Below are 25786 nucleotides of genomic sequence, written 5' to 3'. Positions count from 1 at the left end.
TTCTCGAACAGTTTTTTCCACAAATTCAGTTAGCATGTTTTCTCTGTATACCTCCAGCTTTATCAATATCGCAAAATAAAGAATCGCACAGCTTTCTATTTTGAATGGGATTCCTTTAAAAAATATCTTTGACTCCGTAATTAATGGATCAGTTGTATTAACCACTAAGTTTTGTAAGGTTTGTATTTCTGCAGTCCGTAAAGCGTCTATACTACTGCTCCAGATTAATAGTTTTCCCAAGGTAAACACACACATTCCTTCTTTGCAAAAGTTTCTACCGCATTTCTCGCATTGAGAGCGACCGCCATTACTGTAGTTACAATTTCAGAAAGCAGACGCCTTGTGTCAGGTGTGGTGTGGAAACGGTGTATAACAGTCAGTCTAGTAGTGGGTCAATGAGAAAATCATTACTGCCCCCCCTGGTGCCTCCTGTATGGGAGAGTGTCCAGCTGTGTTGGTGCCTGGGGCCGGGGGGCTATCCCTGTGGAGTAGGGGACAGACCCCCTCCCCCACCCACATTGTCACTCTTCAGCTCTGTCTACAGCATTATCATTGGGTGAGCTACAGCAAACTGTAGTGTGTGTACAGTGCTCTATAGACATGTCATGTTAATATGGAGTTCTAGAGTAGCTCCAGCTGACTGTCTATAGTGAGTAGAGCACTGTACAGTACTAATGTAGTTTCGGTGTGAGGATGTCGGTGTGCTGTAGCAGACCAAGTGTCTGTACAGTGCCTTACCACTCGACAGTAAATAGTTTGGCTTCAAACAGGGCATGCCAGCCAGACCTATTGATCTGTCCCCCCCCCCCCCCCCCCTTGCAGCATATGCCTTTGAAGAGGCCTACACAGTTTGTCTGCAGGCTGTGTGATTGGGTAGGGGAGAGAGCCTTTATTAAAGCCCAGTCTTTTTCTCTGTCTCTCTCCTCTCCCTCTCTCATCTCATGTCAGTGCAGTGTTGATGTACTAGTGGACCTGTATTAACCCCCCTCCTCCCCTCTCTCTTTCCTTTCCCCCCAACTACCCCTCTGTTCCCCTCTATCACAACCTCCTCTCCCATTCCCCTTGTCTGTCACCCTCTCTTACCTGCACTCCTTCATTCCCACTATCCTCACATTCTTTCTCTCCCCTCCTCCTTATCTCAATCTCCCTGTCTCTCTCCCCATCATGCCCCTTCTCCCACTCACACTGCCTCACTCTTACCCCGTCTCCCTTCCTCTCCCCCTCCTCTCTCTCCATCCTCTCTCTCCATCTGACAGTTGGCCCTGGTGAGTCCTAGTGGGGAGCAGTATGACTCTTTGCTCAGGCAGTTGCAGGAGCGCGTGGAAGAGGGCTGTGGGGAGACCATCTACGTGGTGGGAGTGGGGTCAGGTCAGAGCGCCCTCACTGTCTGTCTGTCTCTGTCTCTGTCTCTCTCTGTCTGTCTGTCTCTCTCTCTGTTTGTGTGCATCTTCCCTCTCACACTCCCTCTATACCTCTCCTTCCCTCCCACAACCCTGTCTGCCCCCTCCCCTCTTTCTCATCCTTTCTCAGATGGGGGTGACTACGGGCTGTGTGAGGCGGACATGCAGGCCTCGGTGGCGACAGTGGAATCCCTGTCACAGCAGCTGGGTGCCCACACCGTGCTGCTGAGGGAGCGCACTGAGGCAGGGGGGCGCGTACGTGACTACCTCATCCGCCGCAGCGTGGGTGAGGCAGACTTCCTGGAAGTCAGGTGAGGCCACAACCCCCCCCTTTAAGCAATAAATCCTTTTCTATATTTTGTTATGAGATTGGAGAACACATTGGAAGGGATCTTAGACCATTACTCCAATCTTTCCAGATCCTTGATTATCCTTTGATCTTTGCTTATGATTTGCCCTCTTCAATTCAAACCATAGTTTTTCAATGGGATTAAAGTCTGGACACTGAGATGGTTGTTGCATAATGTTGATTTTTCAGGTCAATTAACCATTTCTTTGTAAATTATGATATGTACTTGGACAGTGTCTTGCTGGAAGTTCTGTTTGGGGCCTACTTTCAGCCTCCTGGCACCAGATTATTGGCTAAAATGTCCTGGTATTTGGTAGAGTTCATGATGCTGTTGACCATTAGAAGCAAAACATCCCCATAACATAAGCGATGCATACACATCCTTCTTTCAATGCCAAACCCACCGCTGGTCTGTGTCGCCAAAGAGCTCTCAAAGGTCTCATCTGACCATAGCTCCCAGTTCCAATCCAAGTGCCAATGCCATTCAGCAAACTACAGGCACTTATATCTCAATATAGGTTTTTTTCTGGCAACCCTTCCAAATAGGCTATTACAGTGGATTCCATAAGTATTGTAACATAGTGCCAGGTGTAGCATTACTGGGCCGGCAGGACAGAACAACACCTCCCAGAAGCCCCGGAAGGATGATTCATGCCTACTGCGCCACTGCATGGAAGAAACCAGTCTGCACCTGGCAGAGCAGAATTGCATAAATGCGGAAATGCAGGTGGGCAGTAGGGTGTTCACTGACTGTCTACTAACGTTGTACCCCAGAGAGCCCGGGAGGGTAAGCAGGCCCAGCTGGCTCAGAACAAGGTCCTGATTTGCCCCTCCTGTATGGAGAAGGGCCATGATGAGTCCATGTACCCATATGAGAAGGGTATGGACTTGATGATTGTGCCACCTGTGTCCCCCGAGCCTGGGAGGGAGGAGACACCGACAGACCGGGATGATAAGCTCCCGCTGCCAGAGGTTTCCACAGAGGAGGTGGAAGAGTAGCTTGGGCCACAGGATGTCCTGGTTGAACAAAACGGTGCAGAAGAGGAGATGCTCGGAGCAGAACTACAAGATAAACTGCTTTTGCCAGCCCCAGATGCTATATTGCAACTGCCACACCCAGAGGGGGACATGGAAAGGATGCTAATGCCGTGGGGGACACACTGCTGTCTGGACCATAGGAGGGGAAAGCTATGTGTGTTGAGCTCAAGAGGGAAAGTTGGTGCAGAAGCTTTGCTGCCTCCAGGTCCAGGAGAATGGAGCTGACCCCTGGAGCCTCTGAATAACCCTGCAAAGGGAAATTATGGGGGGTGGTCCACCGTGTCCCCAACTTCCGCTTTCCATGTCGACACTTGCTGGAGGGCTCCCTTTGCCTCACTCCCCGGTTGCTTTCCTGGTCCCCCTGCCCCTTGTCACTTGACGGGGCATCCTGGTTGCTGCTGCTCGGCTGTCCACCACCTCCTCCCCACATTGTGCCATTGCCACTGCGCACCTCCTCGGCTCGCCCATTGTGGCTGGACGTCGCTGTGTTTGCTCTCCATCATCCCTTAACCCCCCCCTTGCCGTTGGTGTTCCTGGAGCCCTGGCTGCCCTCCTTCAGCTTTCTGTTTCTCAGTGGCCTGGTTGCTGCACCTTCTGGATTGGACTCTGGAGGGGTGGCCATGGTATTGCAGTCATGAGGGTTGTGCTATGTAATGTAGTGCTAGCTGTAGTATTACTGGGCCGGCAGGCCAGCACTACACCTCTCAGAAACCCTGGAAAGATGATTCATGCTTTGGAAGGATCTCCCAGATTTGTCACTTTTTTTATGTGGAGAGTAGGAGTGGGATGAAGCAGTTGGAAGTTGGAGCAGAGAACAAAGAGGAAACGGAGAACACGCAAACCTAGTAACAAACTTTTGGCTTGGAAACTTTTGACTATTCTTTTGGATTTGTGATTTTGACTTGTTTGCTTTGTGTCTTTTGATTCGTTGTATGTTTTCAGTCAGTCCAGCACAGTAATAATTAAATCTGCACTATACTCCCTGTTCCTGTGTCTATTTCCTGAGGGCCCGGCATCGTTACAATCCCCCCACAGTGTCACAGTATTCACCCTAATGGACTTTTGTACATTTTGTAGTGTTCAAATGTGGAACTAAAATGGGTTCAATAAGGATTTTTTGTGTTACTAATTTACACAAAGTATTACATAATGTTGATGTTAAATTAACTATAACTATAAACGTACGTGTTCATCCCCTTTGCTATTACACTTAAGCTGTGGTCCAATCAATTGCCTTCACATAATTATTTGAATAGAGTCCACTTGTGTGCAATTAAAGTGTCACATGATCTCAGATTAAATGCACCTATTCCTGGAAGGCCCCAGAGTATGTCAGAGAGCATACCCAATTACATCATGAAACCAAGGACATTTCAAAACAAGTACGAGAGAGTTCTGGAAAAGCACCAGTATAAAAAAAAATAAAAGCTCAGTTAAATCCATTATGATTTTTTTTTTTTTGTTAAACATTGAAGGAATATGGCACAACTACAACCTGGCTTTCCACTTAAAATGAGCGACTGGGCAAGGAGGTCGATGGTCAGAGAAGTCACCAAGAGGCCAATGGTAACTGAATTAGCTACACAGGTCCACGGCCAGGATGGGAGAAACAGTTCATTTGATGATTTGTATACAGGTGCTCCAGAAAGCTGGGCTATATGGAATAGTGGCAAGAAGGAATCTGTTGCTGAAAAAAGGCCTGGTAAAATCTCTCTAGGAATATGCAAAAATATGTGGCAAAAGATTCTGTGGTCCAATGGAACGGAAATTGAACTATATGGCCTAAACGTATGGCTGGAGCATACCCAACACAGCACATCACCCAGGTAACACGATCTTTACTGTAGTGTGGAGGTTTGGAGACTTGTTGACCCCACTGACCCCAAGATGCAACCAAGTTCTGTAATTCTCCAACCATGGTCTTTGGATTTTATCTTCTGCACTGTGCGTGGGGGCAAGATGAACTTGCTTCCTCTACCAGGCAGGTTTGTCACTGTTCCTCTGGTTTTGAACTTCTTGTTTATTGACCTAATAGTAGTAAGTGATATGCAGTGTTTCCTCTACTATGACACTGACAGCCCCCCCCCCCTTCTTGAATGACAGGAAAAACACAAGCACACATACTCTGTCCCTCACTCTCTTTTACTATAGCTAACCCCCACTGACCCCTGGGTTGATAAGCTACCACCACCCCCCCACCCATTCAACAATTCAGTAACAAACTACTGTGTCTGCAAATGCAAATTTCTGAGGGGAAACACTGGTATAATTTGGGGTTTTAGCATTTTTTTTTTTTTTTTTTTACCTGTTGGCTGATTTATTTGGTTGGTTAACTTCCATTTGCCTCATCTTTTGTAAGATCTTTGTCTTTCCCCATGTGATGGATGACATGGATTTTACATGTGTGTTACCTCATTTTTATACCCCGGTGAAACAGGAAGCCATGGAAGGCCACTACAAAGTTCATTAAGCCTGAGATGCACTGTTAATGCAGATTTTATCATAAAATAAAGCTCATTACTTGTTTAGTATATATGCTCATCTTTATCAAGGGTGCCAATCAGTTTGGAGGTGACAGACCCAAACACACAGCTAGCACACACCAACAGACCCTAACATACTTCCCCCCCCCCTCTCCCCCAGGGTGGCAGTGGTGGGCAACGTGGATGCGGGCAAAAGCACTTTGCTGGGCGTTCTGACCCATGGAGAGCTGGACAATGGCCGCGGTTTCGCCCGGCAGAAGCTTTTTCGTCACAAACACGAGATGGAGTCAGGCCGCACCAGCAGTGTGGGCAATGACATCCTGGGCTTTGACCACTGCGGCCGCGTGGTCAACCAGCCAGACAGCCATGGGGGCAGCCTGGACTGGACCAAGATCTGTGAGCGGTCCTCCAAGGTCATCACCTTCATTGACCTGGCTGGCCACGAGAAGTACCTGAAGACCACTGTGTTCGGCATGACCGGCCACTTGCCTGACTTCTGCATGCTAATGGTGAGGGTGCAGAGGAAGGTAATGGGAGGGAGGCAGGGAGAGAATGGGGGTAAGGGAGGAGGGGCTGGGGGATCGGATGGAGTTAAATGGGACTAAAAGGCGTGAGGTAAGACTGGTGGTTAATGGGGTGGGGTGGGTTCTCTATACAGTGTGTGGACAGCATCTTCAGGATATGCAGTGTATGTATACAGTTCATGTACAGTGTGATCAGTGTGTCTACAGGCTCTTCAGTGTGTGTACAGGGTTTTCAGTGTCCTGTGTGCTCAGATTGTCTCTCTCTGTGCAGGTGGGCAGCAATGCGGGCATTGTTGGCATGACGAAGGAGCACCTGGGGCTGGCGCTGGCGCTCAACGTGCCCGTGTTTGTCGTCATCACCAAGATAGACATGTGCCCTGCCAACATCCTGCAGGGTGAGAGAGAGGGAGGGGGAGAGAAAGATAGACATGGACATGTTTCTTTCCAACATCCTACAGGGAAATAGAGGCGAGATGATGGGGAAGAGAGTGAGTTGAAGCAGAGGAGACAGGAAATAGTGTCACTGTCTCCCTTTCCCTCTCCTACTTGTCTCTTTTTCTCCTCTAATCTCCCTGTCTTCCCCCTCCCTCTTTCGCTCTTACTCTCTACCTCTCCCCCCCCCCCCTCTCTCCTTCTCACTCTCAGAGACTCTGAAACTGCTGCAGAGATTGCTGAAGTCCCCTGGCTGCAGGAAGATTCCAGTGCTGGTGCAGAACAAGGATGATGTCATAGTCACCGCCTCCAACTTCAGCTCTGAGAGGTGAGCAGGGCACAGACAGTGACGGACACGCACACAAACACTAATGTTCACTGACATACACATTTGCTGATACATGCACTTACACACATACAGCACTAATGTGCGTACTTGCTACCCAGAAAAGTTGTACCATTAGGTCCATAAATATTTGGACAGTGACACAGTTGTCATAATTTTGGCTCTGTACGCCACGAAAATTAATTTGAGGGTTGCTACATACAAATTGGGTGAACAGTGTAGGAATTAAATCCATTTTTATATGTGGTTCCCCCAATTTTAGGGGCTCAAATGTATTTGGAGCCCCTAAAATTGGGGGGACCACAAATACAAATGGGTGTAATTCCTATACCGTTCACCCAATTTGGATGTAACTACTAAATTAAAGATGAAAGTCTACACCTAAATCACATCTTGATTGTTTTCTTTCAAATCCATTGTGGTGGCGTACAGAGCCAAAATGATGTCAATTGTGTCACGGTCTAAATATTTATGAGCCTAACTGTATGTTTGGTCCCAACTGTATAAGTTGAGAAATGGTGGAAGTGAGTTGAGGCTGACGGGGGTGTCAGTCTAGCAGAGCTGTTGGGGTATAGCTCTCAGGGGATGTGTTTAATGTATTTTTTTTGGGGGGTGGGGTTTGTTTTCCTTTTCTTCCAAGTGCTCTAACCTGTCTTTTTTTCTCTTGTTTTCTGGTCCATCTCCTTCTGCCTGTATGTCTGTCTGTGTGTTTGGGTGTTGTTTCTGTCTCGGTCTCCCTGTCATTTCTGTTTGTCCCACTCTCTCTGTGTCCCTGGGGAACCTTCCCGCTGTGTCATTCTCTGTGTCTCTCTCTCTGTCCCTGTGCCCATCCTGGTGTGTCCCTCTCTCCCTGTGTGTCTGTGTGTGTGCTTCGGGCCCTCCTGGTGTGTCTTCGGGTATGTCTTTGTGCGTGCAGGATGTGCCCAATCTTCCAGATCTCAAATGTGACTGGGGAGAACATGGACCTGCTGAAGATGTTCCTGAACCTGCTGTCCTCACGCACAGCCTACAGCGACGAGGAGCCTGCCGAGTTCCAGATCGATGACACCTACTCCGTACCGGTACTGATAAACGCACAGTGACACTGATACACACACACACACTTACACACACTCACTCGCACAGACTCTTGACTCACTATTACCGCTCTCCACTTGCTCTCAGGGTGTGGGGACAGTGGTGTCTGGGACTACTTTACGCGGATTGATACGTCTGAATGACATCCTGCTCCTCGGACCTGACCCCCTGGGCAATTTCACCCCCATCGCTGTGAAATCCATCCACCGCAAGAGGATGCCAGTGAAGGAGGTGAGGGGCGGGCAGACTGCCTCATTCGCCCTCAAGAAGGTGAGACACCCTCTTCGCATAGTACAGAATAGGAGCCAGCACTTATAGTATAGTGGTATAGGGGCCCAGACTTAAGCCATCGCTGTGTGGACTATATAATATAATGTATCAGACAGTCTCTGCAGGCAGTACATTAGTGCTTGTCTCTACTCCCTCCCTCTCTCAGATCAAGCGCTCCTCTATCAGAAAAGGAATGGTGATGGTGTCCCCACGACTCAGCCCTCAGGCCTCCTGGGAGTTTGAGGCTGAGATCCTAGTGCTGCATCACCCCACCACCATCAGTCCCCGATACCAGGCCATGGGTGAGACACTGTAACACTGGGACGTTCTCCCAGTGTGTCACACTGACACATGCCCACAGATGCATAGAGAAGCACTGAGGCACACTCAGAGACAAGCAGACAGACCCGTAGAGAAAAGACATACAGAGCAAGCTGGGAAAAGCTGAAACGCAAGCAGAAAAAAGGATTGAAGCTGGGATCACACCTGCACAACTTAATTGCCAGGCTCTACTTTTCAAGCATTCTCTGGAGCGACTTCTGCTCATGTGATCTCCTTATGATAACATAACAATTTGTGTTCTCTGATTGGCTTTTATAAATCTGACCACAAAGCTTGTATATTCTGTCATAAAGAAGCACTAAGAAAAAAATATTGGTTGTAAACTTATAAGCCTATAAATATTTCTTATGCAGTATGTTTTTTGATTTTACAAAGTAAAAATCACTATTCACCATATATTTAAAATATGTTTACCAGTAATATACATTTTTTCTGAACTGTAAATAGTAGTCTTTCAGCATGTGGTAAAGTGCTGTACAACTATAGGGGATAATCACAGACAGAGCTTGCTTGAGAAGTTTTGATTGAAGTTTGTGTAGGTATCTCAGTACTGAGAGATCTCAGAGTCACGGACCATGTTTCTTCTGCTGCTTTTTTAAAAAAGGATTTTCTTTTGCACAGCTCAGATGTGGACACCAATATCATGCACAACTGAGCTGTGCGGTTTTGTGAGCAATTGGGTTGTGCAGCTGACCACTCAACCTGGCTTGACACAGAGACAAGCAGAGAAACGACGCACACTGGCATTATGAGGCCACTAGCCTGTCCATGAATAGGGGCTGACTATTTCCCTCTCTCCCTCTCCCTCTTTCTCAGTGCACTGTGGCAGTATCAGGCAGACAGCCACTATATTGTCCATGAACAGGGACTGCCTGCGGACAGGGGACAAGGCGACTGTGCACTTCCGCTTCATCAAGACCCCGGAGTACCTGCACACCGAGCAGCGGCTGGTCTTCAGGGAGGGCCGCACCAAGGCCGTGGGCACTATCACCAAGGTCAGGGGTCAATGGATGGAGGGTGGTTTACAGGGCTCAGTGTATGCCTCATTGAGCTACTGGCTGATGCAATGACCGAGGGCTCATTGGCTCCCTCTCCTTTCAGTTACTCCAGTCAACCAATAACCTGCCCTCCAACGCCAAGCCTCCACAAATCAAGATGCAGTCTACCAAGAAGGCAGCCCCGCCTCGCAGGGAGGAGGGGCCCAGCCCTGCCAATGAGGAGATGGCGATCTCGGGGCGGCCGGCCAGTCCACACACAGCACCGGTGAGAGGGGCAGAGTGTTCTGTTCTTTACCCTTTGTTTTTTTTGTCCTTTACATCTGATTTAGGAGGTCATTCACTAATGAGCACCATTCAGCCCAAAAAACCCACAAAAAACAAACGTGCAGACACAAAAATAACTAATTTCACAAGGTTTCAGCACTTACGGATGTACGGGTACGTCAAATGTGCCCTGGGTCCAAATTGGTATTGACATATGGTGTCTTGAACTTTGAATGTACATTAGAAAGCCTGTGCAGTTCCAGGAAAAAGTATACTGTTACCATTGGATACTAGAAACACTTTTCATTACTGTGGGTTGCTGTCTGCTGTCTACACGAATGTACACTTCATTTTGCTTTTGTGAATTACACTATGTGTGAAATAGGGTTGTTTGAGGGATGTTATAATTTAAATACTTCTGAGAGTAGCAAGGGCGAGCCCAGGGTGCACCTCACTGGCCCTCCATCTCGTCACTCAAAATTTAGGGAAAAAGTAAACAAAAAAGTATTGCAGCAGAATTTTGTTGGTTCACTGTCAATTGAATAAGCGGCAAAGCTGGCGAACTGTGTTTCGCGTTGTGTTCATGTAGTTTAGATTCCCGCAGTCAGCACTTCATTCCCCCCAGTCAGCACTTCGTCAGCACCCCTCCCCCTCCGCTCCCAGTCATCACCTTGTCAGCACCCCCCCAGGTCATCTCTTTATCATAGCTGTTCCAACCCCAAAATAACTACTGGACCCATCTGGCCACCCCAGAAATAAATAACTACCTTGAAAAAATTGTGATTACTACAGCCACTACCTGATCCATTGACAACGGTTTCAGGACAAAGTATAGCACATGATGTTTGATTAATTTATTTAGCAACACTTATTGTTATTGATTAAGCTTATGTGAAGGTTATTAAGGAAAACATTCTAATACTGTAACACTGCCAAAACAAATGTGTGAAAGTTATGGATCCCAGAGTGTTATAGGGGTATTCATAATACTTTATAAATGTATTAGTTGTTCTTAAGAATAAGTCTGCCAAGTTAGCTATAATCCTAATATATATACTAATATAGCTACGACTATTTCATACTGATATGCTAACACACATGGCTATACAGATGGGTGACAAATTAAAGGAAAAACCAACATAAAGTGTCTCAGTAAGGTGTTGGGCCTCCACGAGCCCCAGAACAGCTTCAATGCTCTTGGCAGTCTCTGGAACTCTACTGGAGGGATGAACACCATTCTTCCAAACGATATTCCCTCATTTAGTGTGTTTAAATGATGATGGTGGTGGGGAGCACTGTCTAACACATTGGTCCAAAATCTTCCATAGGTGTTTAATTGGTTTGAGATCTGGTGACTGCAAAGGCCATAGCATATGATTCACATAATTTTCATACTCATTAAACCATTCAGTGAGCCCTCGTGCCCTGTGGATAGGGGCATTGTCATCCTGGAAGAGACCGCTCCCATCAGGATAGAAATGTTTCACCTTAGGATAAAGGTGATCACTCAGAATAACTTTGTAGTGATTTTCAGTGACCCTTCCCTCTAAGGGGACAAGTGGACCCAAACCATGCCAGGAAAATACCCCCCACAGCATAACAGAGCCTCCAGACCCCCTCACTGTAGGGGTCAAGCAGTCAGGCCTGTACCGTTCTCTTGGTGTCACCACACGTGCACTCACCCACTTGTTGAGAATATGGTGAAGGATGACTCATCTGACCATATCACTTTTTTTTATCTCTGTAGGCCAGTGCCTATGGTTTTTGCACCACAGGAACTCTCAGATGTGCATTTGTCTTTGTAATGAGGGGTTTACGCACTGCAGCCCTACTATAATATCCCTCTCTGTGTAGTTCTCGACGGACTGTTCTTGCTGACAGTCTGATCACGTCCTGCACTGACATTCCCAGTCACCTGGGAAAGAGTTGCTCTTCTGTTTTTCTTTTCATATTGCAGTAATGCACGAGCATCATGGTCATCGAATGTGCACTTTGGACCACAAATTCCAACCCTATTTACTGATGTCTTTCCCATAGATCTAAATGCAGATGTAACTTTAGTCACTGTTCCTATTGAAACACTAGCCAGTTGAGCAGTCTTTGTGTCTGAAGCTCCTGCCATTCGTGCCCCAATAATGACCCCTCTTTCAAAGTAATTTGGATCCTTTCCTCTTACCATATTGATCCAAATTAAGGTCAGCTGGGCCTGCTAAGCATTTTTATACATGCCATAGGGCATGATAGGATGTTAATTGCTTAATTGTATCATGCAGTACACCTGTTTGTAGGCATCTGCATTCATTATGTTCCCCCACTCATTTATTCAGGTTTTTGCTTTAATTTGTCACCCATCTGTATATACGCAGGACAGATCTGAGTAACACAAACGTGCACTTTTAATACTTGAACGTAGTTTAATTGTCCCTCAAATAAATAATAATGGAAAATACCTGGGATACTTAATGTTAATAAGGATCATGATACAGGGAGAAGTCATACACATTTGCTATTTTTGTGAACATGCTACTCAAAAAACAAAGGAAACTAGATGAAACGGCAGCAGATATCTGGAAATTAACCCCCCCTGCTGTCTATGAGGATATAACTATAGAAGCGATCACAGAGGCTTCTTTTGATGCATACGATTGCATACTAATGCATACGATTTTTTGTGATTTAATATGGATGTCCTAATAAAGGTGCTTTGCTTTCAGGTGAATTGTATAACAGCACTTTTAGACTTGCAAAACCGAAGATAGACATTTGAAAAGGGAAATATATTAATTAGATTCCCCATTGAACCAGCATATTTTTAAATTATATTAGAAAGCTTCGGCTGCAAAGGGTTAAGATTACTTTCAAAGAAAATTATAGAACCGATCAATAGCCTATATATTTACATCAATATGAATAAGTTTTGATTATAAATACATCGCATACACCTGTAAGCAGACAGTAATGTCATGCGTCACTGGTTTGTTTTTGCAGATTTGTTTACTTCCCGGCATGCATTTAGTTTAGGCCGCTTTTTTGCCTGCATATGTGAACGCACTTAGGCCTCCTAAAACTACAAATGTGAACAGGGTGTCTAAAAAAAAAAAAAAGCTAGACTAAATTTGAGGCCGGCCTAATAAGTATGAACGGGGTAGCATCTTCCTTGGATTTGTAAAAGAATTTTACTGTCCTAAAATAAAGAACATTTACCTTAGTTTAATAATAATTTGTAATGTGTGTAGAAACTTAGATAAGTAAATGTTTTGTTTGTGTGTGCATATTTGTGTATGTGTATGCTTTATGTCCTGTTTTGAACAGGACCCACCTCTAGGTTAAAACAAATCGCTGGCCAAGCAGCGATTTATAGAGTTTACTAAAGCATAAACTTCGGATGGGTGGGGAGACGGGAGATTAATTAATTAATTAATTAATTAATTAATATTAATTATGGGCTATGCAGGGATACATTTCTTTCCCTAATATGAAGGACACATTGGATTCAAAACCAATAGGCTCCTCTCTATATAAACACATTTGTCTGTACAGAGAAGGGGTGGGTAAGGTAAACCAGTGTCACAGACATACTAATAGAAGTGCACATTAAAAATATATGCATATTGCACTCTGTATATGGGTACATTACAACCTGTGATAGAAGCTAAAACAGTTTTTGCTGTGAGACATGACAAGGTGTCCAATAGGTTGTTCACAGCCGTAGTGTCAACACATTTCCATAGCAACTTTTTGAACGAACCTCACTGCAAGAGTATCACTTGTGGGCAGTTAAAAAAAACATTGAAAAATATATAAAACTTATGGGTAAAGCTTTTTCTGTCAAATACACTTATAGAGATGTGTAATTATGAACTCCTCATAGCCTATTAAACAGGAAAATGCATTTGGGAATTTTTTGCTATTATAGTAATTTTATTTGTATCATTGTAGGTTATTTTAGGTTTTTAATATTATTTAGTATTTTTATGACAGGGGAGGATGCTTTTTTGGGCTCCAATGTTTAATTTTTTTTGGCACAGAACATCCACACAAAACAAAACTGAAATCGCACGTTTGTTACACATGTATAATTTTTTTTGAAGTGACACATTGTTTTAAATAGTAATTTGATTCCAAAAAGTGTACAGAGTGCTCCCGCCCCCTGCTCACCAGAACTGCAGAGGCACACTGCATTCCCCCGCTCCCCCCCACCCCGAGACGCAAAGTGCAAATGAAGCAGATTATTGATGATGATGACACGCACACGCACGCCGATACATGTTAATATCGACTATCGGCACAACCCTACTCTCAAGCGTCGTGTCACAAATTGCTCTGGGAAAAATCTTGACGGCGTAGTGACACGATGCACTGGTGTGTCCTGTGCTTAATTCTGCAGATATGTAATACGTTCAATGAGCACATCATGAGAGCTGAGAATTTCATTATTTATTTTTGTTGGTGTTCGTCAAGCATTTTATTACAGCTCAGTTTTATTTTATTTTGCTTTTGTCTTGCTTTGTGTAAGTGCTGATTTACACTGCGAAGGGATCAGTATCTATGAGGCGCTATTAGGGACATAATTCACCCTGTGGGTACATACACTACATATACAGAGATACTATACTACACTATACAGTGGATACACTTTACATACAGATGCATAGACTATACAGTATTCACCCGCCTTGGACTTTTCCACATTTCATTGTGTTACAACATGCAATCAGAATGGATTTAATCAGGAGTTTTTGCCACTGATCAACAAAGAAAATGTCCATAATGTCAAAGTGAAAAATATATAATCTGCAAATTGTTCTAAATTAATTACAAATACAAAACAGAAAATACTTGAATGCATAAGTCAATATTTGGTAGAGGCACCTTTGGCGTCAATTATAGCGATGAGTCTATGTGGATAAATCTGTACCAGCTATGCACATCTGGACATAGTGATGTTTGCCCATTCTTCTTTGCAAAATTGCTCAAGCTCCATCAAGTTGGATGGGGACCTTTGGTGAACAGCAATTTTCAACTATTTCCTCATATTGGACTGAGGTCCAATTGGATTGAGTGGCTTTGATTAGGTCACTCCAGGACATTCTCCAATGTGGCTTTGTCTGTATGTTTGGGGTCATTGTCCTGCTGGAAGATTCATCTTGTCCCAAGTCCCAGGTCTGTTGCAAACTTCAACAGGTTTTCTTCCAGGATTCCTCTGTACTTTGCTGTATCCATTTTGACCTCTATCTTTACAAGGTTTCTAGGCCCTGGTGCAGAGAAGCATCCCTATAGCATGATTCTGCCACCATCCTGTTCTTGGGATGATTTGCGTTGTTAGGATTGCGCCAAATGTAGTGCTTAGCATTGAGGCCACAAAGCTCTATTTTGGTCTCATCAGACCATAGAATCTTCCCCAACTTGGTCTCAGAGTCTCCCTCATGCCTTCTGGCAAACATTAGCCAAAATTTGATGTGAGTTTTTTCGACACTCTCCCATAAAGTCCTCTTTTGTGAAGCACAGAGGCTATTGTTGCAATATGCACAGTGTCTCCCAACTCAGCCGTGGAAGACTGTAACTCCTTTAGAGTTGCCATAGGCCTTCTTGACTAGTGCCCCTCTCGCCCCGGATACTCGGTTTTTGAGGACAGCCTGATCTAGGCAGATTCACAGTTGTCTTATTCTCTCCATTTCTTAATAATGGATTTCACTGTGCTCTGGGGGCATATTCAATGCCTTGACAATGTTCTTATATCCTACCCATGATTGGTGCTTTTGAGGAACCTTATTCCAGATTTGTAACACAATGAAATGTGGAAAAGTCCAAGAGGGGTGAATACTTGTGAGAGCCACTATACACTCACCTAAAGGATTATTAGGAACACCATGCTAATACTGTGTTTGACCCCCTTTCGCCTTCAGAACTGCCTTAATTCTACGTGGCATTGATTCAACAAGGTGCTGAAAGCATTCTTTAGAAATGTTGGCCCATATTGATAGGATCTTGCAGTTGATGGAGATTTGTGGGATGCACATTCAGGGCACAAAGCTCCCGTTCCACCACATCCCAAAGATGCTCTATTGGGTTGAGATCTGGTGACTGTGGGGGCCAGTTTAGTACAGTGAACTCATTGTCATGTTCAAGAAACCAATTTGAAATGATTCGACCTTTGTGACATGGTGCATTATCCTGCTGGAAGTAGCCATCAGAGGATGGGTACATGGTGGTCATAAAGGGATGGACATGGTCAGAAACAATGCTCAGGTAGGCCGTGGCATTTAAACGATGCCCAATTGGCACTAAGGGGCCTAAAGTGTGCCAAGAAAACATCCCCCACACCATTACACCACCACCACCAGCCTGCACAGTGGTAACAAGGCATGATGGATCCATGTTCTCATTCTGTTTACGCCAAATTCTGACTCTACCATCTGAATGTCTCAACAGAAATCGAGACTCATCAGACCAGGCAACATTTTTCCAGTCTTCAACTGTCCAATTTTGGTGAGCTTGTGCAAATTGTAGCCTCTTTTTCCTATTTGTAGTGGAGATGAGTGGTACCCGGTGGGGTCTTCTGCTGTTGTAGCCCATCCGCCTCAAGGTTGTACGTGTTGTGGCTTCACAAATGCTTTGCTGCATACCTCGGTTGTAACGAGTGGTTATTTCAGTCAAAGTTGCTCTTCTATCAGCTTGAATCAGTCGGCCCATTCTCCTCTGACCTCTAGCATCAACAAGGCATTTTCGCCCACAGGACTGCCGCATACTGGATGTTTTTCCCTTTTCACACCATTCTTTGTAAACCCTAGAAATGGTTGTGCGTGAAAATCCCAGTAACTGAGCAGATTGTGAAATACTCAGACCGGCCCGTCTGGCACCAACAACCATGCCATGCTCAAAATTGCTTAAATCACCTTTCTTTCCCATTCAGACATTCAGTTTGGAGTTCAGGAGATGGTCTTGACCAGGACCACACCCCTAAATGCATTGAAGCAACTGCCATGTGATTGGTTGGTTAGATAATTGCATTAATGAGAAATTGAACAGGTGTTCCTAATAATCCTTTAGGTGAGTGTATACTGAGACACAAATACACTCTATACTGAGGTTTTCGCTCACACACTATTTTTGGGGGGATTGAGGAGCACCCTAGGATCGAATATGAGAGTGATACACATGTATCTCTGCACGCAGTGTAACACAACACTTGCATAAAGCAACACAGAAGCCAAACAAAACTAAATCAAAGCACAAATCAAAATCATCCTCATGGAAATACTCACTTACCTCAAACTCCTTTCCATTCCTCATGCATTTCCACTTGTATGTGCCATGTTTGAAGGGTGTTTTGCAAGGATTTGATTTGTATGTGTAAATCAGTTAAAAATCAGATGGCAGTAGCTACTAATGCAAAATGTTCAGCAAGCACCTTATTAGATTCTACACGTATGTGCCTGTAGATTTGCTGTACACTGAATTTTGGCAATATTAATATTAAATATTAAATATTAAAATATAAAATATTTAAAAAAACACTCAGTCATGGTGGCATAGCGCGGAGTTTAGAACTTGCAGGGGTTTCTGGGTAAGCGCAGCCCGCAGAGTCCCGCCGACGCGCACTCCGACGAAATCTCAACAGCGCGTCTCTGCGTCTTTGCGTCCTGCGCGTCAGGCCAGCGCTGATTGGCTGAGCAGCGATATTCTAACAGCCGCAGCCAATCGCTCAGTGCGGGGGCGACCGGTGTGTGATGCGTGTCTGTGTGTAGCGCCGCCGCAGATAAATTATGTGGTGACATACAAAAGTATTTAAAATGCATCCACAAAACACATTTGTCCACATAATGAGTGTTTTGTCCCTCGAACTGCACATTTCGTTAATATAATTCACATTTTATCCCACAAAATGCCCACGTATTTTGTGCTTGGCAATTTTGGACGAAAGGTAAAATGTACTTTGCTTTCCGTCGACGGAATGAACAATTATCATTCATGATCAAACAGGTGACTGATCAAGGCATTGATCCAGAGACCCAGGTTTGCAACGTGATCAGGATTGCATTCCTTTGATTTGATTACAAAGCCCATATTGTCGGCTATATTTATTAAAGTTTTCAGTACGCTATAGTCTATCAAATGAACTGCGAGTCTGGAGAAGAACATATTTATAGCTCATTAATTTTGAGGAGTTTAACACCAGAAACGCTCATATATGTATCTAATTCAAATGTATAGTAACCTATAAGAACGGATATTCAGGAGAAGTTCACATACGCAGAGATGTGTGTATGTATGTTCTAGTGTTAAGTGTCTAGCCAACTATAGCAAGACAATAGAGATCTGCACATACAGGGTGCAGTTTATATGTGTGTGCTTGTAGTTTCTGTAATAAAATAATGTCATTAACAGTATGTTTTAATTTACATCCACACAATCGTAGGTGCACAATAGAAATTGGGTTTCGTTTTCTGTAGATTGCGATGTGTAAATGTGACACTGCCCCCATCGACACGTCAACCTTACGTGCAAGTATGTTGGCAGACAGCTATGCGACCGTCTGCATACGACGCCCGCGCATGTACGCAGAGACGCAGACGCAGAAGTATAAACCAGCCTTTAGTTGGGCAGATCACTCACTCAGTTCCGCCCAGTTAGTTTTCAACAGGTCTTCAGCCGCTGATGATTGAAACCCATCTGATTTCCACTCCGCTGTGCTGTGCTTTGCTGTGTTGTATTGTGCTCGGTTGTAGTGTGGTGTAGTGTAGTCTATTGTATTATAGTGTAGTGTATTGTATACTAGGATAATATATTCAAATGTATAGTGTAGTGCATTCTTACGTGGTGTAGTATGTTCTAATGCAGTGTACAGCTTAGTGCAGTGTATTGTAACCCATTCACCAGCTCACCGCCGATGCTGCTGTGTAGGACACTGACTGATCTCACTTTCTTACCTCTGCTCCAGATGCTCCTGTCCGCTAATCTCTCTCTCTCTCTTTTTCTCCCTGGACCTGGAACCCCCTCTTCCATTCTGTTTACTCATCCTCTATTTTCAAACATCGCATCTGTTAATTTTCCTCGTCCGTTTTCTTTTTTCTCTCCTTTGATCCTCAATTCTGTATTTCTCCTGTTTTTTTTTTTGTTTTTGTTTTTTTTTACTTTTTTCACCATCCTTTCTCCTTTCATTCTTCATTTATTAATGTCCTTCCTCCCTCCCTCCCTCCCTCCCTTTCCTGGCTTGTGCTGTTAGCCAGTGGGTGAGGAGGATGTACAGAAAACAGACTCCAACAAAGAGAATAAGGTAAAAGAAGCAACAAGCAACTAGCCCTGGTCCTGCAGAGAGAGAGCACAGTACAGCAGGGGTCTCCTTTCCCTTCCTCTCACTGTCCATTCTGCTCACTGATGCATTTTCATTAATTAGTAGCAGTAGTTTTAAGAGTAATATTAGCAACTGTAGTAACTCGAATGATTAATTAATTGGGCGCATTTAGCATCAGTAGCATTTGATCCTGCTCAGTAATTGCAGTGTAAACACTCAGCGACTGTACCAAATGCACCTCTCGGGAGATGGTACGGATCTGGATCAAATGCATTTGTAGCATTTGGTCCTGGCTGTGTGGACACTCAACCAGCTCCATGCACTGTGATGGCATGTGTTTTAAAGGCAGGTGGCAGACAAACATCCTTTGCATCAGTGGAGCAGATAAGAGTACACTTCCCCCTACTTCCCTTATTATCAATAGAATATTGTTAAAATTAGCAGTTAATTTATGGTTGCAAAAAATTAATTCATTTAAAATGCTTTTGTTGTGAAAAAATATGCAAGTGAGTTGGTTTTACTTCGTAATGAGAACTTTTTTTTTTTTAAAGCACTGTATTTACAGTTTTTCCCAATTGTTTACACAAGTTTACTGAATCTTTGGCTCATTTTCCCAAAACTCTAAACACAAAATGCAAAACTCTACAAATCTCTAGCAAAAGCAAACACTGCATTCAAAACTTTTTTATCTCTTTCCGAAATGGTTTTTTGCATCATGACATGACACACACACACGTCATATGAGTAGATCTGTCTACCAACCAACAACACACTCATGTGCTCAACACAAAACAATACTATGAATATCCCATCAGTAGTGTTATACTGTAGCTGGTTGTAAAATATTGTCACAGTAATGTATACCTACTCAAATATATATAAATAAACACACACAAATGCAATACATTAACAAAAACATTGTCATTTATTTCCAAAATGCAGTATTTATGTAACACTTTCCATACCCAACAGGAGAAAACCAGGAAAAACATTCAGTAAGATGAAGGGCTTTCTGTAAAAAAATGAAAAATGAAACTGGTTAATTCTTTCAAAACTGTAATCAGAAAAACAAATGCAAAATGTAAGACAAAAATTAAGCTGCATCCCACCTCCTATTTTGGTCTGGCCACAGCACCTCATATACATCACAAGCGATGTTCTCCCTGGCTAAACAGCGGGCAAAGAATCTTCTGGAGTGACAGATCCAGCCACAGAAAGCCCCCACATCAACTTCACCACATGCATCCTCCATTGCCTGGAGAAGAGGCATGCGTGCGAGAGGATGGCGGTCATATACCTTCCATCGCCATGTCGAAAAAAAACTCTTCAATTGGGTTTAGGAATGGGGAATATGGTGGGAGGTAATGTAAGAAAATGGAACCTCCTGTAGCAGTGACTGGAACTAAGACAGTTCAGGTTCAATATGATTTATTACAGAGTCCAAAATATAGATCACAGTATACAAGTATACCGGGTACCGCAAGGCAAAACGGATACAAAGGCTTCATGGACAGGTCAGCTTTTATGAGTTGAACCCCTGTCCAACTCCACCTTCCAGAGTGACAACCCCACCCACCAGAGTATCCAATGACAGCTGCTTATTAGCATATCAAGTGACAATGGAGCCCTCACCCCGCTCTCCCACATTCCAGGGTAACGGCTCACCTGTTCCCCTCACCCATACCTTTCTCGGAGATGATTAACTCACTATTCCCAACAGAGACGGACTGTCTCCTTACTCGTCTTTATCAACCTTCTGTTCCTATTGATACCAGGGACCCCACCTTTGCTCAGCCATCTGCGTTTACCTTCTGTGAATTAGGACAATACCCAAGAACATTTGGGGAGTCGACTTTAAACTGTGGAATTTTATCATGGTGGAATTTCCCCAGCTTCAGCAGTTACATTTTTCCATACAGGTATAGAACACTAAATTGTCAGTGGTTGATGAACCAGTCGCAGACCAGAGCAGCCTGGTGGAAACTCACCTTGTCCCAGATGACAACATACCTGGGCTACTCTGGTCCACCCCTCTGCTCGGCTGGAATGAGGATGCCATGTAGTGTCTCCAGGAATGCGATGAAAAGGGCGGTGTTGTAAGGACCAAGGTTGGCATGGTGATGGAGATCGCCTGCGAACATGGTGATATTCCCTTCACACTGTCCAGGGACATTCACAATGGCACGTTGGCCAATAATGGTCCGTCTTTGTCCACTTCTTTTGACTAGGTTGAAGCCAGCCTCATCATTGTAAATATAAACATGCTGAATTGCAGAGGAATCCAGCTCCAAGACTCTCTGAAACAATATGTAAAATAGACCTAGAGCAGTCAATATGCTGAGGCACAATACACTGGATTACAGTAATGTGTCTATACAGTGCTGATATGATAGTAAATTCACAGTATAGTACTTACTTGCAAATATTCATAGCGCTGTTCTTTAACCCTCTCTGAGTTTCGCTCAAATGGCACCCTGTAAACCTGTTTAATCCGGATTCGGTTGCACTGTAATACACGGTCCAATGTAGACAAGCTGGTAAATGTTATTGAATATTGTGTTGTCTGCAATTATGTGGTTCTGGATTTCTCATAGTCTAATGGTATTGTTTGCCACCACCATGTTCACAATAGCAGTATCCTGTTCTGGTGTGAACAGCCGGTGTCTTCCACCATGGCCTGACCATCTCTCAGTTCTGCAGAAGATCCACAAATATGATATGATTTGTTACAGTAAGCTAAAATAATCTATTTTCTTTCAATATGAAATTACATTACTGTAACATTGGCCAACAATCACTGAGTAACATAGGCCTATGGTATGACGGACTGCAGTATACTACAGTATACATACATAAAGAGCATAGTGTAGATGGTAGGTAACCTACCGGTTCTCATTTCTGAATGTACGGATGATAGATGCAACCGTGTAGCGGCTCAGGTTGGGCTGAACTCTCTGCCCAGCCTCCCTCATACTCAATCCATGGTTGAGCACATGGTCAACCAATGTGGCCCTGATCTCATCTGAGACAACTTGTCCTTCCTCGTCCTCTTCCTCCTCTTACTCTCACTCCTTGACCTCTAGCTCTTGCTTCACCATTGACTCGATCTTCCTCCAAAACAGGAGAGCTCATCTGTGGCCTTTTGTAGTGCTAAAGCTCTCAATTCAGCAACTAGTGTTTACACCTGTGAGGAGTGGGTGTTGCCAATTTGTGTATAGAGCTTGGCATTGTGATTGGCATTGCTTTCCAAAGGGACTACAGAGATTTAAAATTTGAAAGTTGTGCCAAATGTAGAGATCTGTGTGTAGTGTTTTGGAAAAAGTGTGATACAGAATTGGAAACTGAGTGTAAAGCAAGAATTGTGCTTGCAATTTTGCAGATTTGGTTTAGGGATTTGATACATGAGGTTCAGGTTTCGGTGACTGCATTTCATGTTCCAATTTTAGTGTGTAAACAATTGGGAAAAACTGTAAATTCCTAATTGAATATATACATATAATTATGTTTGGACATACATGCTACTGTGCATGCGAAGACCCCTGGGAAGGCTGACCTGATCAAATGATGCTGGTCAAATGTACCGATGTATTTGATCCTGATCAGAAATGTAAGTGTAAAAGCACCCAATAATGCATTAACTGGTTTGTCTGTTTCTGTTTTTTTGCAGCCAAAGCCAGGAGGAGGAGGCCGCCGGAGAGGGGGACAGCGACACAAAGTGAAGTCTCTAAGCAGTGGCACTCCCACATCTGCTGGGGGCGGGGGAGGTTGTTAAACTAACCCCCACCCCCACCCCAGCACCCCTCTGTCTCCTGTCCATTTATTCTTCTGTTTCTCTCCACCCCCTCCCCTCTTCTCCTCTCTCTCTCTTTCTTCCCCACAAGCACTGAATTTAACGACAAGGACATGGTCATTACTATCCACCCCCTCCTCTCATTTTTCCAACATGAGCTGAGGTGTATGGTTCCCTTTTTAGACCACCATGCATCTCTGGCACAGATGTCTCTCAGCATCAGGAAGTGGTCATGAGTGGGGTCAAAGGTCACATAAGGCTGCTGCTTTTCTCAGTGGATTGAAGCATGTGGGGCTCTGTAACATGTACTAAATTACTTGTATTTTATTTTGTTGTTTATCGAGATTCCCTACAACACCAGAGTCTAGCTGTAGTAAATGTCTTTGGGGTCGTTGGGTTCTCCCCCCTTCCTGTTCAGCTGACAGAATTCCTGAGCACACTGAGGTCAGTACACTATAGTCCAATTCAATGCAGTGCAGTACAGTACAGTGTAGAGCAGTGGTTCCCAAACCTGCTCCTGGGGACCCAGTGTCCTGCTAAATTTTGTTTCAACAAACAGTAATTGGCCAAATCAGAGCTTATTAATTTTAAAACATTAGAGAGGTCAAGTTAAATATGAAATTATATAAAACAGCCATATTCACAATTTTGTTAAACCATTTAAAAAGTTGAATGAAGCAAATGTTTTGGTTCAATTAAGGTTTACATTTATCGAGAGTAGGACCGTGAGTCGAGAACCAGTGGTGTAGAGTAATATGATGCAGTGCAGTTCAGCATAGTGTAAATCAATGCAATGCAGTACTGTACAATGTAGTGTAATGCATTGCATTAGTGAAGAGAGAAGCTGTATTCGATTCTCAAGTTGTTCAGTACCAGTTCAGTTCTGTTACTGGAATATGAATTGATGAAGAGTAACTGACCAACCAAGGTGTGACCCCCAGCTGTACTCTCGTCCCTGCACCCCTCTCTCCCTCTGTCTGTCCAACCCGCAAAATCAGGCATTAAAGCACCCCAGTAGTTATAGGCAGCTCTCAGAACGTTTCACCTCCTGTTCCCTTTTCTTTACATCAGGGCAACAAAATTGACAAAAAACAATCAATAGATCATAGAAGGTCTGAGCAGGTTTAACTTTTTTTAATTATTATTTTTTGGGGGGTGGGGAGCTGAAATGTAATTCACCTTTTGTACTGAACAGCAGGGGTCTCCAGCCCTGGTCCTGGTCCTGGAGAGCTACAGTACAGTAGGTGTCTCCATAGTCTTACATTGGGTCAGTGGTGTAGAATGTGTTTGCTAGATTGATTCATGTGGGGCAGGGGGTTCAGAACATCCAAAGCATTAATGTCTTATTTTCAATTTACATCTCCTGTCACACAGCGAATAACCTACAATCCCCCCCACCGAAAAAAAACACTAGTAAGAGTACAACAATCTGATTACAAGCATTAGTAGCATCCATCCATGAACATATTTATTCTGAAAGTGTATTTATTTGGGCGGGGGTGTATGGATTCAAAATAAAAAAAATAATCATAACCGTAGCATCAGACTAACTGGTGTCCCAGTGTCCAACAGCCAACCAAAAACCCAAATGAGTCTGTGGACTTCCCAAACTTTCTGCAGCTGTTACATGGTGATCAAGAATGAAAGGATTGCATTTTTGTGCTAAATCCTTTTCTTTTTTTTCTCAATTTCTTTACAGAGTCAGGTTCATGTTATAATGCCAAACTGCTACTACAGCTACTTCTACTGACTCATGTTATATAGGCCAATTTTGTATTTATATTTTTTCCTGGGGCTGATGCAGAGACTGAGAGACAGACAGAGAGATAGAGACCCAGAGAGAGAAAGAGAGAGATGTATAGAGACCCAGAGAGACCGTAAGACATGTGCACAGGGAGACAGAAAGATGCACACATGGAGATAGACAAGTAGAGACCCAGAGAGAGAGGCAGACAGGCACACACATGACCCAGAGAGACCGAAAGATGCACACACAGGGAGACAGGCAGATAGAGACCCATAGACACAGACGCACAAAGAGAGAGACCCAGAGAGACAGATGTGGCCACAAAGAATGAGCTAGGAGACTTCTGAAACTATAATTTATGTAATGGGAAGTTGTGCGATTGTGTGTATGAATGTGGGAAACTGAGGCTGCAAATGTAGTGTAGATCAGGGGAGAGATGACCTTCCCAGAGTTCTCCAGTCTGCCTGCAAGGTTGTGGGGGTTGTGGGCTGGCTGTGATGGGCTTGTGGTGCTCAGGCTTATATCTCCAGTATCCAGTAGTTTGGTTAAAAATAATTGAATCATTATAAAGATTATTTTTTTTGGTGTACTACAACTCTGTATTTAGCTGCGAGGGACTTGGCTGCATCCTTCATGTGAAAAGTTGTGATACTAGAAGGAATTTTGCAGGTTGATTTGTTTTGTTTTGTTTTGTTTTGTAATGAAGTGAGATAATAAGGCAAAGACTGCCAGGATGTTTTTCTTTTCTTTCTTTTTTACAATGTCCACCCCCCTGCCCCAGACTGTTTTTAAATTAGTGCATGATTTATTTTTTGGAAAAAAAAAAAAAAAAAAAAAAAAAAAGAAACAAACAAAAGTTCAGTGTATGTTAAAAAAAAGAAACTGTGTTGTACATCATTTTAAAATAAAATTTTATCAGGTACTTTTTGTGTCTGGTCTCCATTACTCTCTACTGTAAAGTCTGATGTCTTATTTCAAAGTACAAATTAAGGATATTTAAAACTGTTCTGCACAGTAAAACATTTATCATATTTATATTTTACTTTTGTTTAGTTTTGTACCACAGATCTCACAACCGGCCCGTCCTCAAACTAGAAGTTAGATTTTCAGAGGTAGATTTTAGATACTTAAACATTAGTAATACTGGATTTTGCTTATAATTCTAGAAAATACTTTATTAATATGAAGCTAGTAAAGATAAAAAAAAAATATTTTTATGAAACCCTTAATGTCCCCCTCCCCCTCACTTTCCACATAAAATCTCATAACCAATATCCTAAGAATATTTTTTTTTTTGTGAAAACAGCATTTCAATAAAGTTTTTCGAATGAGGTGACAGGTTAGGACTGCTTAAACTTGTTAAACCTAGAAGTGCCTCTTGGCACATTGTTGTAGTGCATAACAAACACCCAAGAAAAAACAAACTGAAAT

General features: G+C 43.6%; 1 protein-coding gene across 2 annotated transcripts in view; it reads left to right on the top strand.

Annotated features, from left to right (window-relative positions):
* The window catches only part of LOC136751504 (GTP-binding protein 1), a 30001-nt gene extending 4790 nt beyond the window's left edge, over positions 1-25211 (top strand). Inside the window, exons 2-12 of one of the 2 annotated variants that reach the window (XM_066707169.1) lie at positions 1257-1368; positions 1531-1711; positions 5431-5779; positions 6066-6189; positions 6440-6554; positions 7489-7633; positions 7737-7919; positions 8086-8221; positions 9078-9256; positions 9363-9524; positions 22486-25211. In XM_066707169.1, coding sequence (XP_066563266.1) covers positions 1257-1368; positions 1531-1711; positions 5431-5779; positions 6066-6189; positions 6440-6554; positions 7489-7633; positions 7737-7919; positions 8086-8221; positions 9078-9256; positions 9363-9524; positions 22486-22590 — 1791 coding nt within the window. In that variant the 3' untranslated portion in view covers positions 22591-25211. Of the gene's footprint in view, positions 1-1256; positions 1712-5430; positions 5780-6065; positions 6190-6439; positions 6555-7488; positions 7634-7736; positions 7920-8085; positions 8222-9077; positions 9257-9362; positions 9525-22485 lie in introns of both variants that reach the window. The other variant, XM_066707167.1, reaches the window with a different exon arrangement.
* The last annotated feature ends 575 nt before the right edge of the window (positions 25212-25786 follow it).

Source organism: Amia ocellicauda, chromosome 6, assembly GCF_036373705.1.
Source record: "Amia ocellicauda isolate fAmiCal2 chromosome 6, fAmiCal2.hap1, whole genome shotgun sequence".
In the NCBI taxonomy this organism is placed as follows: domain Eukaryota; kingdom Metazoa; phylum Chordata; class Actinopteri; order Amiiformes; family Amiidae; genus Amia; species Amia ocellicauda.
Note: the sequence above shows the minus strand (reverse complement) of the source record. Positions and strands in the feature narration are given on the sequence as shown.